This window comes from Oncorhynchus clarkii, chromosome 17 (assembly GCF_045791955.1).
Source record: "Oncorhynchus clarkii lewisi isolate Uvic-CL-2024 chromosome 17, UVic_Ocla_1.0, whole genome shotgun sequence".
NCBI classification, from domain to species: domain Eukaryota; kingdom Metazoa; phylum Chordata; class Actinopteri; order Salmoniformes; family Salmonidae; genus Oncorhynchus; species Oncorhynchus clarkii.
Genome location: NC_092163.1, coordinates 11,077,376 through 11,103,788, shown reverse-complemented (window position 1 = coordinate 11,103,788; position 26,413 = coordinate 11,077,376). Strand labels below are relative to the sequence as shown.

Here is a 26,413-nt window from a genome sequence, read left to right as displayed (position 1 = left end):
GTGCAGCGACGCTCCCCATCCAACCAGACAGAGCTTGAGAGGATCTGCAGAGAAGAATGGAAACAACTCCCCAAATACAGGTGTGCCAAGCTTGTGGCGTCATACCCAATAAGACTCAAGGCTGTAATTGCTGCCAAAGGTGCTTCAACAAAGTACTGAGTAAAGGGTCAGAATTCTTATGTAAATGTAATTTCATTTATTTTTTAATACATTTGCAAAAAAATTGTTATTGCTTTGTCATTATGGAGTATTGTGTGTAGATTGATGGGGGGGGGGGGGGGGGGATAATTTAATCCATTTTAGAATAAGGTTGTAAAGTATTTATTTTGGAAAAAAAATCAAGGGGTCTGAATACTTTCCAAATGCACTGTAAACATCACTAATAAATCAAATCACTGCCATGTAGTCAGTGCTACAACAACAAGATATCTGTCCCATAACACAAACCCTTCCCCTAAGCAGTTTAATTTCTGTTTGTGTGTGTGGCAAGCTAAAATTGACTGCTAATTCGCTGCGTTTAATCGGCTGAGGCTGCATGTTACACAGAGAGACAAAGAGAACCATTGAATATGAGAGGGCGGGAGGGAGGGAGCTAGAAGGGGAGAGGACCAGTGAGAAGGCCAATAGCTACCACAGTCAGTACCCTACTTTACACATGGACTTTCATAAATGCCCTGCCTTAACTTACTCCCTCATGCCCTGTCTCCCTCCCTCGCTACGTTTTCCTCGCACTTCACAGTTCAGCTACGAAATTTAATGGATTCAAGCATTCAACAGCAGTCAGCAACCTAGATGACGGGGTAAAAAAAAAAAGATGTTTTAGCTAGTTAGACAGTCTCACAACGCACAATTTGATACCCAAACTCTTTGGATTGAAAAATCATGTGCCATGCTCTACACAGTTGATACTTGAGTCAAGAAACACAAATAGAAAACATAATTTAAAAAAAGGTTAATTCTTATACGTTTAAAATATAAGTTATACTCACAAACACATTATTGCACAAAAATGAACACCTCCTTTATCCATAGCTCTATATGCCTTGTACAATTATCTGTGGTTTTGCCTCTCTCTAGTGGGTCAATGTTGTACTGCAAGGCCAAATGTCTAATCACGTGGCTTTAAGACCTATGGTTTCTATGGCAGCCGCCAGTTATGTCCGGAAGAGACACTGCCATCATTATCCCATGGTGCAGCGTCAAGAAAGTTGAAAAAAAAATAGAAATCCATGGTAAGAAATACAACACTGTTTAGTTATGTCTTGATAAATATATTACATGTTTGCAGTTTGGGTATCTTAGCTTCCTAGCATGCAACGTTTTGCTATCTGCCATGGTCTTTGCTCAGCAGCAGCTAACGTTAGCCAGCTGGCTTTAGATAACTTCTCCGTCATTCGTTGCAGATGGAGACGTCTTCTCGTGATCAAGCTGGTGGAGGTCTGTGGAACTGTCCTAGAAGGACCCAGTACAGCAAGGAGATTCAGGACATACTGAAATGTGGGGTTTTGTTCTCTTTCTTTGTGTGTGTGTGTGTGTGAGCGTTAGATCCACACACATACAATAAGCCTACCTGTGCTCTGGTTTCACAGCAATGATGCAAGAGTCGAGACTCACCAACTTCCAGCAAAGACAGCTCAATGACAAACTTAAGAGTGAGTGTCACATGTTTGTTATCCATCTTCTCTTGGAAAGTAATGTTGACTTACTGCTTGAACTTCCTCCACACCTGTTGCTCTATTTTGAGTCCTATCATTAATTTAAGTTTTATGAATAATTTTGCCAAACAAAGGTAAGATGTTATGTTGTTTTGTCTGCATTTTCACAGGGATCAGCTTTGCCATTGACCTGCGACCCCACATCATCGGCTCCTCCGTCACTGCCCAAACCCAAAGTCGTAAAAAATAGCACAAACCACACTCCAGCCAAGCCCCTGGGGCGCACCGCTGACAATTGTAGTTCTAGGGACAACTACACCAGAGATAGGTTCCGCCCCAGTGCCACACGTACGTGTTCCGCTTCAGCTCTACTACCTTTCAACTATCCGAGATGCTTGGAATTCTAAAGATCGAGGCCCTGTTCTCCTGATATCAGAACTAGTTCACTGATAGTTGGTTAGGGACACCTGGGAACAAATGTACCACTGTTCTTGTAATTTAGGCCTGTGTGTATGAGCCCTCTTTTACAGTAGTTCTCTCACATTTCAGTTGAATGCATTCAGTTGTACAACTGACTAGGTATCCCCCTTTCCTTTTATGAGAGATCTGGATGAGAGATGTATGTGCTTTCATTCTCTCCCTCACTTCTCCTGTAAGGAGATTTAGAGAAGGAGAAGAGGAGGCTCCAGAACATTATAGCTACGGGACAGGAGGAACCCAGACCCAGTCGTCCCAGGAACATTTCCCTGGACCAGGGCCCAGAGGAGGAGAGGGACCGCTTCCAGGAGGGTGAGGATTACCACAGAGAGAGTTACTGCTTTCTGGCCATGGGGAAACATGTCATCCACATCTCTGGCTCTCCTACGTATCTCTCCTCCTCACATACATAACTTTCCCCTCATTTCAATTCAGTTCCATATGACTCTACTAAACTAATTTGCCCCAACCTACTGTAACCCCGTCCCAACACAGTGTTTGATTAAGGAGTTTCTCCTTCGCAAGTTTTCTAAGGATTGTGTTTCTTTCCTAGTTTTGGATGAGATTGAGGAGAGGAAGGAGTTTCTGGAGGAGATGACAGCCCTGGGGAAAGGGAAGCAGCAACATCAACACAGAGATCTCACAGGTAAGTTGTCTGATATACCTCATCTCACAGGTAAGTTGTCTGATATACCTCATGTCACAGGAATGTCTTTAAGGAAAATCATCTACACCCAAAAACAACAGTATTTACACTGTACGGTTTCGATGATACAGATTCACTGGTGAACACAACGTGAAATAACACACATAGGTACTTTCACTCTCTCACACATTTTTAAACGGTTGTTTGTGTCTCCTCGCCTTCCAGAAAATCCACAAGCTGGAGGTGATTGACAAGGCCCGCAGTGCAGAGCTGAGGACCATTATGCCAGAGAAGAAGACTGAGTGACAGAGAGGAATACTCATCTACTGACTCTGCTGAATGGATCTACTATACTGCTAATACTCTCCTACAGAAAATACACTGCACAGGAATTCTGAACTCAAACTTGGATACTAGTCTTCATTTGTGCATAAATGCTTGTTCAAATTATGGCATGGTAACAAATGTTGCTGGGAAGACCCCCGATGCATCCTTGTCAAACTGTGAAAAAGCATTGTACTGTACATTAAAATATGACCACACATCTCTTTAGCGGCATTAATATATTTTATTTCTCAGTCTCCCAGATTTCAATGCGATCCTGTTGTTTCTTTAGGACCATGTTTCAACATAGCTCTACAGAAGCCCTTGGTGTGAGTTTTTAAATAGGAATAAGAGGCACAAACACACAAGCAGCCATTTTGAATGGAAGACAAGATTGTGTACTAGACAATATATACGAACAGACTATAACAAGACATTCGGTTTAACTCCGGACAAAAACGAGACTTCATTGACGAATACATTTAAATAAGGGCACTCTTAACATAAACGGATCTCATAGTACTATCGACTTTGACGGCAGATTCTAAGTTAAGGCAAAACTCAATGGAATTAGACAGCGTTTACAGAGTCAAACAAAGGCATTGTAAAATATATAAATTAAAAAGATTTGTATGTTTTGCAGACTTTCCCAAAACAGTTAAACTGATATCAACTGGTAGGTACAGTTTGCTACATTGTTAAAAAGATATCTACGGAATTTATATACACAGAGTGTACAAAACATTAGGAACACATGCTCTTTCCGTGATCTAGACTGACCAGGTGAAAGCTATGATCCCCTATTGATGACACTTGTTAAATCCACTTCAAATCAGTGTAAATGAAGGTGAGGAGACGGGTTAAAGAAGGATTTTTAAGCATTGAAACAACTGAGACATGGATTGTGTATGTGTGCCATTCAGAGAGTGAACGGACAAGAAAATATTTAAGTGTCGGTTTGTGTTAACAGTAACGCTGCTGGGCTTTTCACGCTCAACAGTTTCCTGTGTGTATCAAGAATGGTCCACCACCCAAAGGACATCCAGCCAACTTAACACAACTGTGGGAAGCATTGGAGTCAACATGGGCCAGCATCCCTGTGGAATGCTTTCAACACCTTGTAGAGTTCATGCCCTGATGAATGTAGGCTGTTCTGAGGGCAAAAGGGGGTGCAACTCAATATTAGGAAGGTGTTCTTAATATTTTGTACACTCACTGCATGCACATATATATGAGATTTACAAACGAAACAAGTGTGAACAGTTCTAGGGGCTACAATATACAATAAGGATTGTAATAAATATATATATATATTACAATCCTTATTGTATTATGTAGCCCCTAAAACTGTTCACACTTGTTTCGGTTGTAAATCTGGTCAGATTCTGTAATACTATTAAGTCAGTGACCTGTCATGATACAACTATGTTAGTCAAATACACTGCTTTACATTCCTTGTTTCAAGTCATTACTTACATTCCATCTGAACTATTTCTTACCTGTCTGTCTTATGTCTCATTCTCAGACCTGTGATTATCCAACATAATATCTACTGTCCAATATAATATCTACAGTACAATAGTCAGTGATTTGGAAAACATGGTAAGTAGCTAGTTAAGAAATAACCTTTTCGCTAAAAGCTAGAGTAATTATTTGGGTTGTCATTACTCCATCTTAACTGGCAGTATTTACTCACAACAACGGGTTCCTCTTTTAAAAAAGATTCACAATAGTTCAGAAGTACCACAGACTCAAACCAGACAACCGACAGACACACAACTCTTCGTTCTGTATCCAATCTACAGACAATGAGACATACGCAGCGTCCTTGAAAAACGGGGAAACCTTAGGACCACTGAATAAGAAGGAGATGAATGTTCTTCCTTGGTTTCTACCATAATAAGAGACTGATGAATGGTAAGAAACCTGCAGTCATAGTATTTATATCTTTGTTAAAAGCCTATTTAAAAAAGGCCTTAGTCACAATGTGCAAAGTAATAATGAAAAGGGACAGAAGAAACCACATATTGCGCTGAACTGCAAATCTACAGAAAATATACCTCAGGTTTTAGTCTTAAAGCAGTTGAGTTCTCTTAACTTTCTCTTCACACAAAGGCAACTTCAAATATATACACAGTACAGAACGCATTGGAGTGGCTGTATTTGAAAGAGCATCATGGGAGCTACAGTAGGGAGCAGAGTATGTGAGCGGAGTGGAGCGAGGAGCTACGGTAGGAAGCAGAGTATGTGAGCGGAGTGGAGCGAGGAGCTACAGTAGGGAGCAGAGTATGTGAGCGGAGTGGAGCGAGGAGCTACGGTAGGAAGCAGAGTATGTGAGCGGAGTGGAGCGAGGAGCTACGGTAGGGAGCAGAGTATGTGAGCGGAGTGGAGCGAGGAGCTACGGTAGGAAGCAGAGTATGTGAGCGGAGTGGAGCGAGGAGCTACAGTAGGGAGCAGAGTATGTGAGCGGAGTGGAGCGAGGAGCTACGGTAGGGAGCAGAGTATGTGAGCGGAGTGGAGCGAGGAGCTACAGTAGGAAGCAGAGTATGTGAGCGGAGTGGAGCGAGGAGTTACGGTAGGGAGCAGAGTATGTGAGCGGAGTGGAGCGAGGAGCTACGGTAGGGAGCAGAGTATGTGAGCGGAGTGGAGCGAGGAGCTACAGTAGGGAGCAGAGTATGTGAGCGGAGTGGAACAAGGAGCTACAGTAGGGAGCAGAGTATGTGAGCGGAGTGGAGCGAGGAGCTACGGTAGGAAGCAGAGTATGTGAGCGGAGTGGAGCGAGGAGCTACGGTAGGGAGCAGAGTATGTGAGCGGAGTGGAGCGAGGAGCTACGGTAGGAAGCAGAGTATGTGAGCGGAGTGGAGCGAGGAGCTACAGTAGGGAGCAGAGTATGTGAGCGGAGTGGAGCGAGGAGCTACGGTAGGGAGCAGAGTATGTGAGCGGAGTGGAGCGAGGAGCTACAGTAGGAAGCAGAGTATGTGAGCGGAGTGGAGCGAGGAGCTACGGTAGGGAGCAGAGTATGTGAGCGGAGTGGAGCGAGGAGCTACGGTAGGGAGCAGAGTATGTGAGCGGAGTGGAGCGAGGAGCTACAGTAGGGAGCAGAGTATGTGAGCGGAGTGGAACGAGGAGCTACAGTAGGGAGCAGAGTATGTGAGCGGAGTGGAGCGAGGAGCTACAGTAGGGAGCAGAGTATGTGAGCGGAGTGGAACGAGGAGCTACAGTAGGGAGCAGAGTATGTGAGCGGAGTGGAACGAGGAGCTACAGTAGGGAGCAGAGTATGTGAGCGGAGTGGAACGAGGAGCTACAGTAGGGAGCAGAGTATGTGAGCGGAGTGGAGCGAGGAGCTACGGTAGGGAGCAGAGTATGTGAGCGGAGTGGAGCGAGGAGCTACGGTAGGGAGCAGAGTATGTGAGCGGAGTGGAGCGAGGAGCTACAGTAGGGAGCAGAGTATGTGAGCGGAGTGGAACGAGGAGCTACAGTAGGGAGCAGAGTATGTGAGCGGAGTGGAGCGAGGAGCTACAGTAGGGAGCAGAGTATGTGAGCGGAGTGGAACGAGGAGCTACAGTAGGGAGCAGAGTATGTGAGCGGAGTGGAGCGAGGAGCTACAGTAGGGAGCAGAGTATGTGAGTGGAGTGGAACGAGGAGCTACCGTAGGGAGCAGAGTATGTGAGCGGAGTGGAGCGAGGAGCTACAGTAGGGAGCAGAGTATGTGAGCGGAGTGGAGCGAGGAGCTACAGTAGGGAGCAGAGTATGTGAGCGGAGTGGAACGAGGAGCTACAGTAGGGAGCAGTGTATGTGAGCGGAGTGGAACGAGGAGCTACAGTAGGGAGCAGTGTATGTGAGCGGAGTGGAACGAGGAGCTACAGTAGGGAGCAGAGTATGTGAGCGGTGAATCAAGATGACTTACAAGATGTGGACCAAGAGCAAGAGAGGGATTGCGGCGATCTAGCGTCCACAACTAAATAATCAAATTGTGTAATCTGAAAAGACACGCATCCCGAAAGCATGATGGTGTACCATATGCACATGCTAAAAGAAATAGGCTTGGCATATTCCAACGTATTTGTTAATTCAAATACTTTTAATTCAAATCATATGGTTTGGTTTCATTACTTGAATACCAAATGGTAAGTCAAGGTAGTCACAAAAATAGATGGGTGTTGGTTAAATTGTGATTTTAATGAATGGGGCGAATTTGGAGCGGCCATTTTTTTCCCTGTGAGCGCAGATTTTTTTTTTTTGCGGAGCAGTTGAAAAGAGGTGGATCGCCAGCACGAGCCGGATTTCCAACCGCTTAACTCTGCTCACATACTCTGGTAGGGAGGAGCGATTAGAAGGATATGCTACAGTAAGAGGAGGGAGGAGCGATTAGAAGGATATGCTACAGCAAGAGGAAGGAGGAGCGATTAGAAGGATATGCTACAGTAAGAGGAAGGAGGAGCGATTAGAAGGATATGCTACAGTAAGAAGAGGGAGGAGCGATTAGAAGGATATGCTATAGCAAGAGGAAGGAGGAGCAAATTACAGGTTGCACACATTATAGTCTAACATAGCTGTGAGAATCCTGGGCTGTTTTTCCTTCTCACCGTGTTTTGTTTTCATCTGCCGTTTCCTTGCTCTTTCCATCTGATATGTCCCCCTGTAAAGGATGGTATCCCTCTTCCTTTTCTTCCATCCATCCTCCACCTCCCTCCTTCCATACCTTGTTCAGCTCTTGTCCTTCTCTGCCATCTCCTTGCGTGGGCTGCCACCTTTTCCTTGGTTCACACTCAACCTCTTCAGAACCTTCATGGGTTTAAACTTCTCCTTCTTCTTCTTCTTCTTCTGCTGCTGCTCGCCCTCTGCTGCTGGCTCCTTCTGGAAGTCTGGAGGAAGGGCGAGATGGAGAAAGAAGAGAGAGGGAAGACGGAGACATGGACGAGAAGCGTGAATACTTCGAGCGGAAAGAAAGATGAAAGGGAGAGTTCTAACAAAACATGAAGCTTTTGTCTCGTCTTACCCTTTCTCTTCAACATGGTCGCCACCAGCTTATCCTCTTCCTCTTCCCTGTTGGAGAAGCACAGTAAGATCACCAAAAGAAAAACAGACATCTACTAGCCCATCCTGCTCTAGATGAGCTCAGACAGGAGATGATAGGTGATTGATTACCTCTGCCTGTCCTGATCCATGTTGTTGATGATTTGGTTCCGCTGTTCGATGACGGTGACCAGCTCTGTCATCAGCTCCTGCTCCCTGCCCTTGTCCTCCTCATTCCAGTCTTTCTCTACAAGATGGAGGGATTAAGAGGGGAGGATGAAGAGTAACGCAGTGATTTAAAACGTGGATTATTTTCTGGACCCCGTTCCATTTCAGTGAATTCAGTCCAACAATGGAATCAGGACTTCAGTTAACAAGCCTCCCATCCCAGGTAGCTGCAAGGGCCTTGTGCTCTATGATGCCATTCACAAACAGGAAGTGAGATCACACACCTGGCTTGTTAAGAAGACATCTCAGCTCATACTCTACATCAGCCTGCCTCTCTTCCAGGTTCTGCTGCTTGGCCCTGTCAAGAGGAAATAAATCGTGTGAGAATCTTAAAGAGACAGCTGCTAAATGGGCCAATGAGCACGGGCTCTGGTGAGGCTCTGGTACGTACGTGTAGACCAGCTCAGCCTCGCGGCGCACCAGCAGGTGTTTCTCATGAATCAGAGTGAACCAGTCCACCAGCAAAGTCTCCTCCTCCTCATCTAGAACAGGAATATGGATAATATTATACTATAGATACAAATATGGACTATTGACCTGACTATTAAACTATTGATCTGACTATTGAACTGAATAGTAGACTTTTGGGGAGGCAGGTAGCCTAGTGGCGTTGGACTTGCAAGATCGAATCCCCGAGCTGACAAGGTAAAAATCTGTTGTTCTGTCCCTGAACAAGGAAGTTAATTGAACTATTTGAACTATTTAACTACTATTTAACTATTGAACTGAAGATTAAACTATTGAGCTGACTATTAGACTATTGACCTGACTATTGATCTAAAGATGAAACTATTTACTATTGACCTGACTATTGATCTAAAGATGAAACTATTTACTATTGACCTGACTATTAGACTGTTGACCTGACTATTAGACTATTGACCTGACTATTAGACTATTGACCTGACTATTAGACTGTTGACCTGACTATTAGACTGTTGACCTGACTATTAGACTATTGACCTGACTATTAGACTATTGACCTGACTATTAGACTATTGACCTGACTATTAGACTATTGACCTGACTATTGATCTAAAGATTAAACTATTTACTATTGACCTGACTATTAGACTATTGACCTGACTATTAGACTATTGACCTGACTATTGATCTAAAGATGAAACTATTTACTATTGACCTGACTATTAGACTGTTGACCTGACTATTAGACTATTGACCTGACTATTAGACTATTGACCTGACTATTGATCTAAAGATGAAACTATTTACTATTGACCTGACTATTAGACTATTGACCTGACTATTAGACTATTGACCTGACTATTAGACTATTGACCTGACTATTGATCTAAAGATGAAACTATTTACTATTGACCTGACTATTAGACTATTGACCTGACTATTAGACTATTGACCTGACTATTAGACTATTGACCTGACTATTGATCTAAAGATGAAACTATTTACTATTGACCTGACTATTAGACTATTGACCTGACTATTAGACTATTGACCTGACTATTAGACTATTGACCTGACTATTGATCTAAAGATGAAACTATTTACTATTGACCTGACTATTAGACTGTTGACCTGACTATTAGACTATTGACCTGACTATTAGACTATTGACCTGACTATTAGACTATTGACCTGACTATTGATCTAAAGATGAAACTATTTACTATTGACCTGACTATTAGACTGTTGACCTGACTATTAGACTATTAGACAATATGGTACAGTTCACATTATTTACATCCAGATTGAGTTGTTCCTTTGAAAACATTAGTGCCACTAGTCAAACTATAACCAATACCGTTGCCTATGGTAATAGCAGTAATAGTAGACTGTTGCTGGCTTGTCACCACATTCCATAAAAAAAAAAAAGACTCTGTCTGATGCTGAATCCTCGAGTGACTCATTGAATTACAAACTTTAGCGGACTGTGGTGTCCTCACAATCTCACCTTGCGTTTGATGAGGGGGAAGCCGTGTCCAGGTACTATTGACCTGACTATTGATCTAAAGATGAAACTATTTACTATTGACCTGACTATTAGACTGTTGACCTGACTATTAGACTATTGACCTGACTATTAGACTATTGACCTGACTATTAGACTATTGACCTGACTATTGATCTAAAGATGAAACTATTTACTATTGACCTGACTATTAGACTATTGACCTGACTATTAGACTATTGACCTGACTATTAGACTATTGACCTGACTATTAGACTATTGACCTGACTATTGATCTAAAGATGAAACTATTTACTATTGACCTGACTATTAGACTGTTGACCTGACTATTAGACTATTGACCTGGCTATTAGACTATTGACCTGACTATTAGACTATTGACCTGACTATTAGACTATTGACCTGACTATTGATCTAAAGATGAAACTATTTACTATTGACCTGACTATTAGACTGTTGACCTGACTATTAAGACTATTGGCCTGGCTATTAGACTATTGACCTGACTATTAGACTATTGACCTGGCTATTAGACTATTGACCTGACTATTAGACTGAAGATGAAACTATTAATACTATTGACCTGACTATTAGACTATTGACCTGACTATTAGACTATTGACCTGACTATTAACCTGACTATTAGACTATTGACCTGACTATTAGACTATTAACCTGACTATTAAGACTATTGACCTGACTATTAAGACTATTGACCTGACTATTAAGACTATTGACCTGACTATTAGACTATTGACCTGACTATTAGACTATTGACCTGACTATTAGACTATTGACCTGACTATTAACCTGACTATTAGACTATTGACCTGACTATTAGACTATTGACCTGACTATTAGACTATTAACCTGACTATTAAGACTATTGACCTGACTATTAAGACTATTGACCTGACTATTAAGACTATTGACCTGACTATTAAGACTATTGACCTGACTATTAGACCATTGACCTGACTATTGACCTGACTATTAGACTATTGACCTGACTATTAGACTATTGACCTGACTATTAGACTATTGACCTGACTATTAGACTATTGACCTGACTATTAGACTATTGACCTGACTATTAGACTATTGACCTGACTATTAGACTATTGACCTGACTATTAGACTATTGACCTGACTATTAGACTATTGACCTGACTATTAGACTATTGACCTGACTATTAGACTATTGACCTGACTATTAAGACTATTGACCTGACTATTAGACTATTAAACTACTGACTATTTAACCTAGTATTAAACACTTTACTATTGAACTAAAGATTAAACTATTAAACTGAGAATGCAGCCTCAGAAGTTTCAACAAGCATTTCGCTACACCCGCAATAACATCTGCTAAACAACGTGACCAATAACATTTGACTTGGACCAAACATTTTTTTTATAGAGACTCTCAACTGAACATGCTTCTTAGTCCAGGGGTAGGATTAATTTGGGACCACACAACCTCCCTATATCATAAGACTAGTCTTGAGAGGTGTATATGATAGTTTTACCATTGGGGTTATCGCGTAGTTTTCTCTCCAAAGCCACTCCTCTCTGCTCCAGCTCATCCAGCTGTTTCTCCAGCTCTCCCATCTCTCCATGGATGTCCTCAGCTGGGATGTACTGGTCTGACTGCACCTGGACAACACACACACATCACAAAACACACTAGCACTGCAATCTTAAAAAAAAAATACAATATGGTACAGTTCACATTATTTACATCCAGATTGAGTTGTTCCTTTGAAAACATTAGTGCCACTAGTCAAACTATAACCAATACCGTTGCCTATGGTAATAGCAGTAATAGTAGACTGTTGCTGGCTTGTCACCGCATTCCATAAAAAAAAAAAGACTGTCTGATGCTGAATCCTCGAGTGACTCATTGAATTACAAACTTTAGCGGACTGTGGTGTCCTCACAATCTCACCTTGCGTTTGATGAGGGGGAAGCCGTGTCCAGGGGCGGGGGGCCGGGCGGGGCGAGGGCCTCTAGGGGGTCTGGTTTTAGGGGAGGAAACGGGGGAGGGAGAGGCTTTCCTGTTGAAAGGGTTTTCCTTACAAGTCCGCTGGAAGTAGAGAGAAGAAGACAGAGATGAATGTCAAGGTATTAAATAATGATCATAGTATCTGTTAGTTAGGTATAAAGCTCATTACATTGAATATCTTGTATCATTAAAAGGTTCTTGGAAGTGCAGTTCATGTATTTTTACATGGTGAAAAAAATGAAAAGTCCAGAATCCCTTACCTTGGGGGGTGGAACTGGGATAGCACTTGATGCTGCCAGGGGGCTGGGTGTCGTTGGAGGTCTTGGCGGCGGGGGCCTGGCGCTCCGATTGCTCTGCGGAGTGGCCGGAGCCGAACTAGGATTGGCTGGCTGGGGAGGAGGGGAGGGGCTCGGAGAGAGGCGATTGGCTGAGGTGGAGGGGGTGGAGCCACCACAGGGCCCACAGATGGAGGGCTCTGATACGCTCTTGGTGAAAGGGTTGTCCTGATCGCCCGTGGCCCCGCCCCCTAGGGAAGCTGGGTGGGAGGAGCTATGGTCGGAGGCAGAGGATAGGCTCTCTATGCTAATAGCTGGAGAGGGAGAGGAAGAGGAGGGCTGGGAGTGAGGAAGGGCTGAAGAAAGAGAGGGATGAAGTGATATCAGAGAACAGAAAAAAGGAGCAGAAGTTGAAATGGAAAACAAAGTAGAGTTGGATGGGAGGAGGATGGAAAGAAAAACATTGTGAACATCCATGTGTACACATCGAATGGTAACTTTCAAAATGACAACAACAAAACCACAGCGCTGTGCAGGACATACAAGACACATAATCGACATGATTTGAGGTAAAGTGGCTACAACTCGACCAATGCTCTAACCCAGTGGTTCCCAACCTTTTTTGGTTACTGTACCAACTGAATTTTGCTCTGCCCAGAGGACCCCTGAAGTACATTTTACCAGGCAGTCTATGGTCTGATAAGTCTTCTCAAGTACCCCTGTGGGTAGGTCCTAGGTCCCCCGGTCTGGGAACCACTTCTCTAACCAACCTCTATCATATCCTGTTGCCATCAAGGCCCACTGACCTGAGTTAGAGCCGGGGGCCTTTGGAACAGGCTTTGGGGGCGCCGGGCGTTTCTTGCACCTGAAGTCATTGGGGCTTGCAGAGCGGGAGGAAATACCCCCAATGGGGGGCGTGTCTGGGTCAGCCTGGGAGATGCTGTACCACGGATGACTCACCACCACAGTGGGAGAAACCAAACTTCCTACTGAACCCTCCCCTGACCCCACCTCCTCTTCCTCTACTTCCTCATCGAAGGGGTTGGCGGGTGCAGGGGGCGTGGGTGGTCTGGAGCCCTCCCCTTTTAGAGAAGATAACAAACCAGTGTGTGGGGGTGTGGCTACTCCAGGGGGAGGGGGAGGGGGAGGTGCTGGTTTCTTCTTGGGTTCTTGGGATTGGACGAGGGCCAGCCAGGGCGGGTTAGGGGGTTTGGGGGCATCGATGGAGAGACTGGAGCTGAGAGACAGGATGAGTGGGGGAGGCAGAAACAGAAAGGGAGGGGGGAGACAAAACAACAAAGACAGATGAGTGCATGAAAACATCAACATGCATTAACACACAAATACTGCTGGACAGAGACTGGGAGAGAAACAGATGAAGTAGGCCAATCACTGTCGACTAGTAAAGATAGGTTAGTCAGTATACTGAACCTTGCAGGGGAGTGTGATCTTTCTCGAGGTCTGGGAGCTGGAGGAAGACATCTCCTGTGTTCACCACGATCACCTGAGAGTCAAAATCAAGAGGTTTCATATATTTTATATTAGGATGGAGTTCACAGTTCATTTGAGGATCTACAGTAGCAAATAGCACTAACTTATTTCAGCTGTCAATCACCTTAATCGACCACTTACCATTGACCGCAAGGTTGTCAACGCGGGGTGGGCGGACCCTGGGGGCGGGACGAGGTGGAGGGGAGGGCTGTGACAAGCGGCGAGGGATGGGGACTGGCTTACTGTCCCCTAGTCCTAGATGACTGACAGGTGTAGAAGGGATAACCCCATTGGCTGTGTCTTTGGCTGTTTTCGGAGTCTCCTCCCCCTCCTCCTCGATGTCATCGAAAGGGTTGGGAGGAATGGAGGGTGGAGGTTTGACCTCTCTTTCTCCTGCACCGTCTTCCCTCTCGTTCTCTGTTTTCAAAGAGTCTGTTTTTGTCGTTGAGATAGGATATGGTGTAGAGTCAGAGTCATTGGTTGGTGTGGGGGTGTAATCCTCATTGGTGACGCCCTCTTGGGGAGGAGTCTCTTTTGGTGGAGTCTCTTGGGGCGGAGTCTCTTTTGGTGGAGTCTCATTTTGTGGTGTCTCTTGGGGCGGAGTTTCTTTTGGTGGAGTCTCATTTTGTGACGTCTCTTGGGGCGGAGTCTCTTTTGGTGGAGTCTCATTTTGTGGCGTCTCTTGGGGCGGAGTCTCTTTTTGTGGAGTCTCTTCTTGTGGCGGAGTGTCTTTTGGTGGCGTCTCATTTTGTGGCGGAGTGTCTTTTGGTGGCATCTCATTTTGTGGGGGCGTCTCTTTTTGTGGCGTCTCTTGGGGCGGAGTCTCTTTTGCTGGCGTCTCTTGGGGCGGAGTCTCTTTTGCTGGCGGAGTCTCTTGAGCCGGAGTCTTTGCCGCCTGGTCCCTCCCAGAAGGAGGAGAAGTTTGAGGCAGCATGGGTCGACCAATCCTGACGGACGGAACCATTGTCGGTCGCTTGCTTAGGTCCGGTCGGCCGTTCTGATTGGCTAAGGCAGACCTGGCAAAGTGATGCGTGCAGACTAGGGAGCCGACCTCGTTTCCTAGCTTGTAGGACCCAGGCAGCAGAGTGCTGCTACACTCCCTACACCTGAGAGAGAGGAGAGCAGGAGGCAACATTCAGACTATAGTCTGACATAGGCTCTGACAAACCCTGTGGTAAGCACATTGTTTAAACACTTGTAAAAAATAAGTTGAATCTCTCTAAACTCTGGAAATACATGTCAACAGAGGATATAAACGGTCTGTTTTGAGTCACTGGAATAGCAATGTTTAATCATAATTATACAGTAAAGAGACTCAGCAGTATGTTGTAGTAGCTGTGCAGACCAGATATGCAGTAACTGAACGGATGTTCACCTGAAACAGTTGCGGTGGTAGAGCTTGCCGTCGACCAGGAACCTCTGCACCAAGTGGACGTGCCTCTGGCAGGCGGCGCAGCTGCTGCTGAGGGTGCTACGCTTCACCCCCGCCTGTACCTCTCCGTCCGTACCCATCGGAACAGGTAGGCTCAGCTAGCACGGGCGTGGCAGGCAGGTGGCCAGGGGGTGAGGGTCGCAGGTGGAGGGGGTGTGGGATGGGGGAGATGGAGAGGATAGGGGGGAGGGAGGTGGGGGGAGATCAAACATGGAGTCAGGATCGAGGATGTGGAGGATTCATTCTGCTTATCTAGCTACAACCAGTCTGTTATATTTCCATCGCCTCCTCGGCTTAGAGTCATTGCCTTAACTAGCTACATGTATTTTATAATCGCTGAAAAACTTTGTCTTGATATTAAAAAGTGATATGTATTAAGTGGAAAAGTCGTAAAGTTCCAAACCAGCCGCTAATTAGCAAGGAAAGTCTAGTAGAACACTAGTACTAGTGATGTAAGAAACTCTAGCAGGTGTTTTTAGCTGGAGTTAAAAGTCACAGGGTTTAGCAGCAAGTGTTCAAACTTGGCACACAACGTTAGTAGTATAAAACAAGTGTTAAATAGACACTAACTATGTACAGAGGTTAAAGTTCAAAATGACTGACCTAACGGTTTTGATCCCCCTAGCCCCCCACCCATCCTACTGTCTAGGCTCAGGACCAGAGAGAGGGGAGGAGTTCAGAGGCCAGGAAGAAGAAGAGGAGGAAGAGGAGGGAGAGGAGGAGTGGATTTCTGTCTAAAGAGGGGGAAGAAGGGAGGAGGCCGGTATGGGGGGATGGTGGGAGGAAGTTGAAGAAAGGGCATGCGGAAGAAGGGGAGAGACAGGATACAAAGGCTATCTTTAAAAGAAAAACAATGGAGGCTAAACTTATAGGATATAGTCCACATGAATACTCTCTTATAGGACATATTTTTGAGATGGCCTATCCTACAAGTTTAGACTAAAATGTATTTAGTCAATAGAATTACTCAATCCCGTACCTCTTTGATGTAACGGACAACGTGACTTCTATCGAAACACTCACACACCAACGAGTACCCAACCTCTACCATACGGTCACACCAATAGATGCCATAGACAGACAACAATCCATTCATGCATCTGACACGTTAGCATTGACACCTGATACTGTGACAGTCAATGTTTTATAGAACACGTTTTCAGTGATTTTCCGGGTCTTGTCCGTGCCAAAATACCAGCACAAATAGTTTCCCTGTTATGTTAAACAAATACAATGAATTCGTTATAGTTATCATGCATGTACAATAAAAGTTAAATCAATGTAGTATTTTTGGTATTTTATTAGGATCCCCATAAGCTGTTGCAAAAGCAGCAGCTACTCTTCCTGGGGTCCACGCAGCCATTAGTTTAAATTAATAAGGCTTAGAATTAGAATCGCGTGAATGACATCATACACGCAATCCGTAAATCCAGAATATCTGCATATTACAAGTCGATATCCACGTAATAACAAGGAAAATATTATTTCCCATTGACCCCCAGTGTAAAAGAGGCAACTTTGTCATGGAGTTTTGTTATACAGAAATAACATACACCAGGTCAGAAATCCCGACCTACGGTTCGCAGTGCTCCCACGTTGGGAAATAGAGCCTGTGAGAAGAGCCCTTTGGATTCAGGCTATTCGGCGTGGGACAGCGGGGAATTGTGGGGAGCCGGTGTTCAAGTAGGCTACACGTAGCTAGCTAGGTAAGACAGGTAAGACATTTAACTTGTTTAGTATAGTCTGTTTGTAACGCCATTCACTACTTGTAGCCGTATAGTCTGTTTGATTGTGTTGTCGGTCTTAGCTAGCTTAATGTTCTGGTTGGAAGCTAGCAACACATATAAACAATAGCCTAAATGTAGGCAAATATTGCTGCGGGGCAATGAGGAGATTCAGGACCTTTCCCCTACGGCCCTTTCCCCTACGTGTTTCCATGGCAATTCCATTGTTTTGGTCGCATTCCATTGACCTCTTTACCACATGAATTCATGCATCATCTGATTCCCGATACCATCGTAGCCCTTACCTCGGGCTCAACCACTTTGTCTTCCAGAGGTGCCACCGGTCTCTTCTGGGCCGGCTCAATGTGGCCTGTACCACTGGACCTCTTCAAGCAGGGGGGGTTGGCTACAGGAGGGAGATGGTATCAGTCAATTTCTAATGGAGTTTATGCATTGGCTAACTGTAGATATTTTCATTTGCGTCAGAGCACTATAAAACCCAGAGGGCCTTTTGAGAGACCAGTTACAAATGCAATCGTATAGTAGTGACTCAGTGATGGCCTGTCAGTAATACTGTCGCATCTAATAACACAGGACCACTTCTCATCCAGCCAGCGAACCGTTTAGGTTACAGCTGTGTACTAAAGGCCCAGGAGTACTGGACCACTGGTCAGTAAGCGATTGTTGTGGAACATTCAGATAGAACTATAATATGTAGAACAAATATGCCTTTCTGACAAATAGTAAAAGAAATCACGTAAACTCTATTCATGACAATTCTATCTGCAACATTCCACAACACAGTCCTGGATTTGGCGCTTTCACAGTGTCTGGGCCCTCCAACCCCAGAGCTGTACTACTCACCATGGGACTTGTTGGTGAAGAAGTTGTAGTACTGGGAGACATAGGTGATGATGCTCAGCCTGTCAGGCACTTTCATGGACACCATGTCCTCTGGGTCCAGCAGAGCAGGGATTCCCAGCTCCTCCTCTGCCACCTCAAACGCCTAGAGGAGGGAGGGAGGGAAGGAGGGAGAGAAGGAAGGAGGGAGGGAGGGAGGGAAAGAATGGAGAAAGACAATGTGAAAACAGACATCAGTTTTTTTATTGTGTGTGTGTGTGTGTGTGTGTGCACGCGCCTGTGTACACTTGACCCCCTGCTTCAAAAACCTCTGTGTTATTTGGTCATAATTAAATGTTAAAGCCTGCCAGAATACTGTTGGTTGGATAACCATCTGCCTAATGAAAAATTCCACTGAGGAAATGAAGGCCTTAATAGTTCTCTGCCCCAAATGGTAGCCTATTCTCTATATAGTGCACTACTTTGACCAGGGTCCATTTGGCTCTGGTCAAAAGTAGTGCAATATGTAGGGAATAGGTACCATTTGGGACGCAGAGCTGATCAGGTTACAAAACACTGGGGATAATACAATCACTTGGCAGCTGTTCAGTAAACAGGGCCACAATTGATGCAAAACTGTGTACATGTAAACAAACTGTGTACATGTAAACAAACTGTTACAAACGGTGTACATTTAAACAAACCAGTGAACGGGAGCTGTTTTTGCATGTGAAAAACAGACATATTCATCAAATGTAATTTCAGTCAAAACAACGACAGCTTGCAGACAGTAGTTGAGCTGAATGCTATCCCAGCAGCAAGATCAACTCTGGCAATTAACTCGAAACACAACGTCCCATGATGACTAAAACCTTCAAGGATTATCAGGAGTCAGATAAGTCTGAGAAACAATGGTAAACAAACGCAGGGGAACAACTGAAATCTACCGTGTAGACAGTGATTGGACGTTAATCACCTAGCTTAAGTTTAGCATGCTGCGTGTTTGGGTTCAGGATTAGGCTGTCTCGGGCTAACTCAGGCTAATGCTGTAGCTACAGTGAATCACTGCAAATGTTCACAGATATCCGACATGCTGCCAGTGAAACAAACAGTTATGTCGACCACCAACTGCTTCAACCCTGACAAAGCTCTTGGATAATTGGAAAGAAATGTAACTAGTAGCATTCAGTAGACAACACTCAAGCTCAGTTTGAGGATTGCTATAAGTAGGCTAACCAAGGTCTACTCAACATCAGGGCAATGTTATTTTGGCACCTTTGCCGTTGTTGATAAACAAATATGTGGCTTTGTTATTTAAATGATTGCTACAAACAAACCGATAGCGTAGGACTATTTCTTTTTCATATCCTCCCTTTGGTTAACTGTTCTGTCTTTCTTTCCTGTCCTCATTTGCTTGCTCTCGCTCCCCCCCTTCTCTCCTTCCCTCCCCCCTTCACATGTCAGGCTCCGGCAGGAACCAATAAACAACTATGCTCTCTACAGACAGACAGAGACACAGAAAGACAGACAGACGGAGACAGATGAAAATGTATGATCGTTAGCTGACCAACTAACTGCAGACACTGCTCCACTGTCTCACCCACGTGACATCTGTTACTCATCTCTATTACCTTCCAAAACAACACTCACCCTCTCATAGACACTAGTAGGCCTATAACCTGGCTACACTGTATTCTAGCATTACAGAACTCACCCAATACATACCCTACCACAGACACAGAGAAGGGAACCAGAGTAACGACCATAACTGACTTGTCACAGCTAATTACAGTATTCGGCAACATGAAGTCACTAGCTGGTTCACAACTAATCATTACATCTAGGCCAAGGCTATTAGAGTGTGTCTGCGTGTGTGGAGAAGTGATATGTGTTCTAGTGACTCACCAGACGGTTGTTCTCGTAGACATTCTCTTTGGAGAGGGAGTCAAAGTCTCTAGAATGACAGGGGGGAAAAAGACAACATTTAAAATCTAAACAAATAACCTACTCTAAATCATAGATACAATCACAAGACTACGGTCAAATTATGAGAGATCACACTGCTATTGTTAGGTAAAAGGGTGAGCATCTAACCAGACCAGAAATAACCCATATAGCATATTAAAGCTATAATATGTCACTTTTTGGGCAACCCGACCAAATTCACATAGAAATTTGAGTTATAGATCAGTTATAGATTGATTCCCATTGAAAGCATGTCTAAGAAGTGGTAGATATGTTCTATAAGTGCTATTTCTATGCTTCCGTTCTGAAGTTTTGTTTTTGCGTCTTTTACTTTGGGTTTTGTACACCAGCTTCAAACAGCTGAAAATACTATATTTTGGGTTATGGAAAATATTTTTCAAAGTGGTTTAGATGGTACAATGATTCCCTACGCAATGACTGTTTGTTTTGTCACACAAACTGAAATTAGGCTAACTATTAGAATTTTAGCAACCAGGAAATGGCGGAGCGATTTTTGCTTAGTGCATCTAAGTAATGACAGGCCTAACTATCTGGGGGGTGGGGTTAGTTGGTTTGATCTGAAAAGTCTTGAGTGATGGCCCATCAAACAACATCAGGATCCGAACAGAACGACAGACAGTGTTTGGCCATACACAACCAGTTACCTCTATATTTCATTGAGAATGGGGCCACAGCACCCATCAACATCAACAGTGTTTTATGGGTGAACCCCACTGTGATGAAAGGACAGCAGGTTGGCTCAACACAGCAGTAATGAGTAGGTGGCTGGTTGACTGGGCCTGGAGCAGGGAACTAAACCTCATGTTCCCACCAGTTAACATCCTGCCGTAAAATTGGGTCTGTGTCTCAAATGGAACTATGTAGAGCACTACTTTTGACCAGAGCTCTATGGGCCCTGATCAAAAGTTGTGCACTATGTAGGGAATAGGGTGGGATTTGGGACGCATCCTAGAACTTTTGAGAGTTGCTTTTGGACGCAAAGTCTCTGCTCTGTTAAAGAAGGGAAATAGAAAAAACACCAACCTGTTGATTATCAGTCTGGATACAGGAAACCTCACCAGCACAGCCAGCCCACAGACTAGTATGAGACTGCCTATAGCACAGCCAGCCCACAGAATAGTATGAGACTGCCTATAGCACAGCCAGCCCACAGAATAGTATGAGACTGCCTATAGCGCAGCCAGCCCACAGACTGGTATGAGACTGCCTATAGCACAGCCAGCCCACAGAATAGTATGAGACTGCCTATAGCACAGCCAGCCCACAGACTGGTATGAGACTGCCTATAGCACAGCCAGCCCAAAGACTGGTATGAGACTGCCTATAGCACAGCCAGCCCACAGACTAGTATGAGACTGCCTATAGCACAGCCAGCCCACAGAATAGTATGAGACTGCCTATAGCACAGCCAGCCCACAGAATAGTATGAGACTGCCTATAGCATAGCCAGCCCACAGACTGGTATGAGACTGCCTATAGCACAGCCAGCCAATAGACTAGTATTAGACTGCCTAGAGCACAGTAAGCCCACAGACTGGTATGAGGCAGCCCATAGCACAAAGTGAGCTCTGTTCTCCCCCTAATCTGACTCCCATGGCCCCAAATGCACTTAGCCTAGCGCTACGTCACACACACTGCCACTCTGCTGTAGGCCTACGGGTGCTAAAGCGCTAATGCTACAGCCCAGTCTGCTATTACTCAAAGTTGTGCAAAGTGCAGCAACTGCCACTGCCAAATCGTCCTTGAGTAACACTGGAGTCTCTGGAGTGGTGCCCCTCAGTGCTTCAACAGTTGACAGGCCAGATCAGAGCAATGCTTCCCATGTACTTATTTAACAGCAACTAAATTGTTGTTGCCACAACAACAAAAATTTAGAAAATAATTGACCTATCACATTTTTTTTAGAATATAATCTTTGAGAACAAGAAATCAATAAAAGCTAAACAGTCAGGGAGAAACAAAAATTCTACTAACAATAGATGGGGATATGTTTGGCATGGCTGGATCAGTGATGGGGCACACAGGGTTAGGGTACATGGGGCCCTGATTGATTTTGTTAGAATGTTTGGGCATAAGAACACAGAATCAGCCATGGCAAAATGTGTATAATTGAAGGAAATTCATTTTCACACTGCAAAATGTTCTCTCGGCTCCATGGAAAAATGTATAGAATTGCAAGAAATTTACTGGAAAAACAGCACATTTTTCTCTCTGCCAACAGTTCCAGACCGACTTAACCCACTCCTTCTGCAAGCATTGCACATTTTGGGGGAGAAACACTGCAGACCATGACATGGAAGGATGAGGCACTGAGAACCTAATCCAACAAGTATTGCTGCCCTGCTCACAAGCTGATTTTCGATGAGGGGCCTGCCATCGCCACCGGTGTGTCAACCATCCTCACGATTAAGTCCTGTACTGTGTGTGAGTGGACTTGCTGTCGCTGCCAACAAGCTACATGGTCTGCTTTAAGCTACATGGTCTGCTTTAAGCTACATGGTCTGCTTTAAGCTACATGGTCTGCTTTAAGCTACATGGTCTGCTTTAAGCTACATGCTCTGGTGGTTAACAACAAAACACAGCATGTAGTCAAATGTCCTCAGCATATTTGGTGGTGATGTTGCTGCATGGACAGTATAAAGAGAAAAGAGGAGACATGTTGAACCGTCTGGGTGGGTGAGCTGCACGGTGTGGGAGAAAACCCATCAGAAAGGTTCAACTGAGAAACACAGAGGTAGAGAACACTGTGTCAGGGTGGAAACGGGAAGTGAAATACACAAAAGGGGAAAAGAGAGACAATACGGAGGCCACTAGCGTCATGTGCAGGGGAGAATGACAGATCAAACAAAACACGTCTGACACGAGGAGACCGTAGTGGCACCGAAATCACATGAAACTGAGGTCAATAGTGACGGAATAATAACTGATATGGGCCAATCTGTCTGAACCCATCGATGGATCTACTGAATAAGGCTTATTGTTGGTACTGAGGAAATAATACCAGTTGCAGCTACCCAACCTTGGTCAGGCTTATAGCTTCTGTTTAATCACCTTGCTTATTAACCCTGAACCAAGAGCCACTTCAGTCAGAGAGAACTGGACCCGGTCTGATCCTGAATGACATTACTAGGTTTCTGTCAGATAAGCCATTTATATAGTACAGTGGCGTGCTGAACGCTGTCAGTGATAAGAACTGGAGTAGCATCGCTGTGCAGTACTGTACACCGGCTGGCTAGAGTAGCATGAGAGCTAAATGCAGGTTGGCAGGAGGAGGCCCCTTGCTGCAGATTACCCTGACGGCCTGTCTGTCTGGATCAGACTGAAGACAGTCACAGAGAGGCCAGGCCACTGCAGCGCTGCTGGTTGGCTGATGAGGCTGCCTGGCCAAATAGCTCTGAGCTCAGGAGACAGAGGTAGAGCTGGATCTTCAGCCTTTAAACCATAGAGGAAGATGTATTGTAACATATCTGGTGTAATTTGCACTCACTCACTCCCTTTCTACTGTATGTAGTAGTTGAAGGCTTAGGTCACGCTGTGTGATCTCATGTCCTGTCACACACACAAGCCAGGATAGGTGCAGTGGGTAGTACTGGTGCATCGTGTATGAGATCCTGCATGCAGGTCATGCAAGCTTGGTTTTCACACACTTTGAAGGACATGGACACAGAACATGTGACATCTGCTGTACACAGCAAAGTTACAGTACAGGGTGCATGGTTGTACCTGAATCATCTGTACTGTATTGAATGGGAGGCATCATCGTTTGCTCACTCCTACTCTCAGCCAAGGCAGTTCTATTTACCATCTTCCGCCTCCTTGCAGCCCATCATCGCAATCATTTTAATGCAGTTAGTTTGTGGCCTAACTGTGCCCTTGTTCTGCGACTGCAGTGTGTGCGAGTCCCACACAGGAAAAGGGGTGTGTTGTTACAGACAGGGCCAGACCCGTCAACCCACATTAGATACTGTACAGCACACTTGGCTTACCCTTGGTTTTCCCTTTTCTAACGCTGCTTAGAAACAGTCTCTGCAATGACGCCTGGACTACAAGTCAAGCCTAGGTTTGCTGGCTGTAATAGCTCACAACAACGTTGTTGGTGGAACACTGATTGTTGTGGCGAAAGGCAATGTAGGTTAGCAAAACATATCTTTCTGCACACAAACACTGGTGCCAAAATGATAAACAGCAACACAAGCTAGAGGGCACTTCCTCCCTATATTTAGTTTCATGTTGAAGTGACATGATCTTGATCGAGTTCAAAGGGTTTCCGTTCCACAGTTCTGTGAAGGTGAGGACAAACTTAGTTCCTTGGCTACATCATTCCGAAGGTGGTCTGGCTCTGTCTGAGAGCACTTACTTGCCACCCCATGATATTATTATTAGTTATAGGCTAGATTTGTAAAAATTTAACTAGGCAAGAACTAGATCAGTTAATTTGGCCTAGAGTTTGACCAGGAACACAGAGTGTACTTGAGTGTCCTGATAGGATTAGATTACAGTGAAATCAGCAGTCATGCATTGTATCGAAGTTCAGCACCCAGATAGTTATGTTGTTAACAGTTGTTACATTGTAACAGCACGTTGCAACATTGTACTTAGTGATCCTATTTTGGAGCAAATTGTTAAATTCTTGATGAGTTAGTGAGCTCCATTGTTATTTTAGAATTCTTGTCAATATTGACATTTTGCCCTGATGTAAATAAACCCACTTTGTTGCTGGCGTGTTATGTTTCTAAATATTTATTGTTTCAGAGGGACAAGATCATCTTGTTTAGGCCTGGGAAGAAGTGGAGAACGTTTTTCAACGTTTATTGAAACTAACTAAATACTTACATCAAATCCGGTCTATATCGGTGGATTATGGCACAGAATGCCAAGCCATCCCGGAAAGAAGATGACATGTTCTTGATGTCTACATCGTTGTAACTCTCGCATTGTATCCGACACCATTCTTGAAGTGCTTTTAAAGACCCCATGTTCGGAAACATTCAGATTGTATTCCTTTCGATATAGGTCTCATCCCACGTGTAGCGTGATGAGAAATCAGCTTTTGTAGGATTCTAGAAGCTGTCCTCCTGCTTTTCGAATTTTGGAGGACAACACCCGAAATGACTCATTCGGAATTCCATTGACTGGTCGAGGATAGTAGTCACGTTTGGTAGCGAGCAGGCTAACTTTGCGATGTCAATGAAACATTGGTTTCCACAACTCCGCCAGCAAATGTGATCAAAGTTTCGATCTGCAAGTTTTCCCAACACGCACAATCAATAATCACCATATAACAAGAATCCTACATACAATGGGTTTGACAGCTTGTCACAGAAACGTTGTCAGTGGCTAGCTAGCTACCTGGATTAGCTAGCTTCGGTCCAAATTTAGACGAACATCTCAACCCTGCTTCAGATTGATGCAGTTAGCCTTTTAGCGAGTTAGCTAGCTGAAGCTAACTAGCCATGTTCACTTGGAAAAACACATTCATTGACCTGAAACGTGTCAATAAAATAATATGAAACACGTCCCTTATTCGTGTGTACTCAGTTACAATCCTTATGTTGAAGCATTCATCCAAAACTTTAAATGGGAAACGTCGTTGCTTGTTATATGGTGCAGTCCCATCTGTGTCGTTATACCGGTCAGACTCCAGAACAAGGCGCTTTTTCTCTCTCTTCTTGACGCCAAAACAGAAGATACATTTATCAAACGCACAGTTGTGTTTGGATGGCGATGATGGTTAATTAAATGTATCATGGAAAATTAATTGTAATCTGGACAGCCGACCATTCTGCCAAGCCTTGCTTCGGCTGCCTGCTGTTAAAATGAAACGAATTCAACAACGTTACTCCTGTGTTCGCTAGAGGGAGCAGTTAAATATATTTTGGGCAACTTTCTTGGCCGCTATAATTACAGGACACACACTCAGTCTGTTGTTGACAGCTACACAAACTCACAAATTGACAACTTTTATGGAATATGTTGTTGGTCTCTCCTCCTCTCTGTGGAGTTTAATAGACGTATAAGTGAAACTCTAACTGCATATTGCTGTTTATGTTTCCAGTTTCTGTGCTATTAGGAGCAGATTAGTGCACAGGCTTGTCATCAATGGTTGGGGGTTGAGAACACACTTTGTGGAGACAGAGAAGGATCAGGTATATCAGTCATTAAAAAAAAACAAATATACCATGGGCAACTGCCAGAAGGCTTTAGCCTACTGGGTGTGTTTCTATCGCAATGTATCTGTCTCTCTCCCGATGGAGCCTTTACATGTGACGACGAAACATAGAACTTTGTGCCTTTTCGTGGTATCTGTGTAGAAAAGTGACATAAACATCCTGGAATATCAATCATGGAAGATGAGATGATCGT

At 44.3% G+C, this 26,413-nt stretch overlaps 1 protein-coding gene and 1 pseudogene across 2 annotated transcripts; one reads left to right on the top strand and one right to left on the bottom strand.

The window, feature by feature from the left end:
* Positions 1 to 2,252: 2,252 nt before the first annotated feature.
* On the top strand, positions 2,253 to 3,190 carry LOC139370590 (UPF0193 protein EVG1-like; annotated as a pseudogene).
* A 2,644-nt stretch (positions 3,191 to 5,834) lies between these two features.
* LOC139370254 (MICAL-like protein 1) lies at positions 5,835 to 25,896 on the bottom strand. 2 transcript variants are annotated; one of them, XM_071109615.1, is made up of 16 exons: positions 24,884 to 25,896; positions 19,970 to 20,018; positions 18,089 to 18,230; positions 17,530 to 17,630; positions 15,444 to 15,598; positions 14,210 to 15,174; positions 14,009 to 14,081; positions 13,384 to 13,814; positions 12,563 to 12,933; positions 12,246 to 12,383; positions 11,827 to 11,953; positions 8,738 to 8,828; positions 8,571 to 8,644; positions 8,251 to 8,365; positions 8,102 to 8,148; positions 5,835 to 7,967 (listed from the first exon to the last, which is right to left on the bottom strand). In XM_071109615.1, the coding sequence occupies exons 1-16, from the start codon at positions 25,036 to 25,038 to the stop codon at positions 7,810 to 7,812; spliced, it is 3,192 nt and encodes a 1,063-aa protein (XP_070965716.1). In that variant the 5' UTR covers positions 25,039 to 25,896; the 3' UTR covers positions 5,835 to 7,809. The 2 variants fall into 2 exon arrangements, with proteins under 2 accessions (XP_070965716.1, XP_070965717.1); XM_071109616.1 differs by having other exon boundaries at positions 12,563 to 12,891; positions 24,884 to 25,879.
* Positions 25,897 to 26,413: the final 517 nt, after the last annotated feature.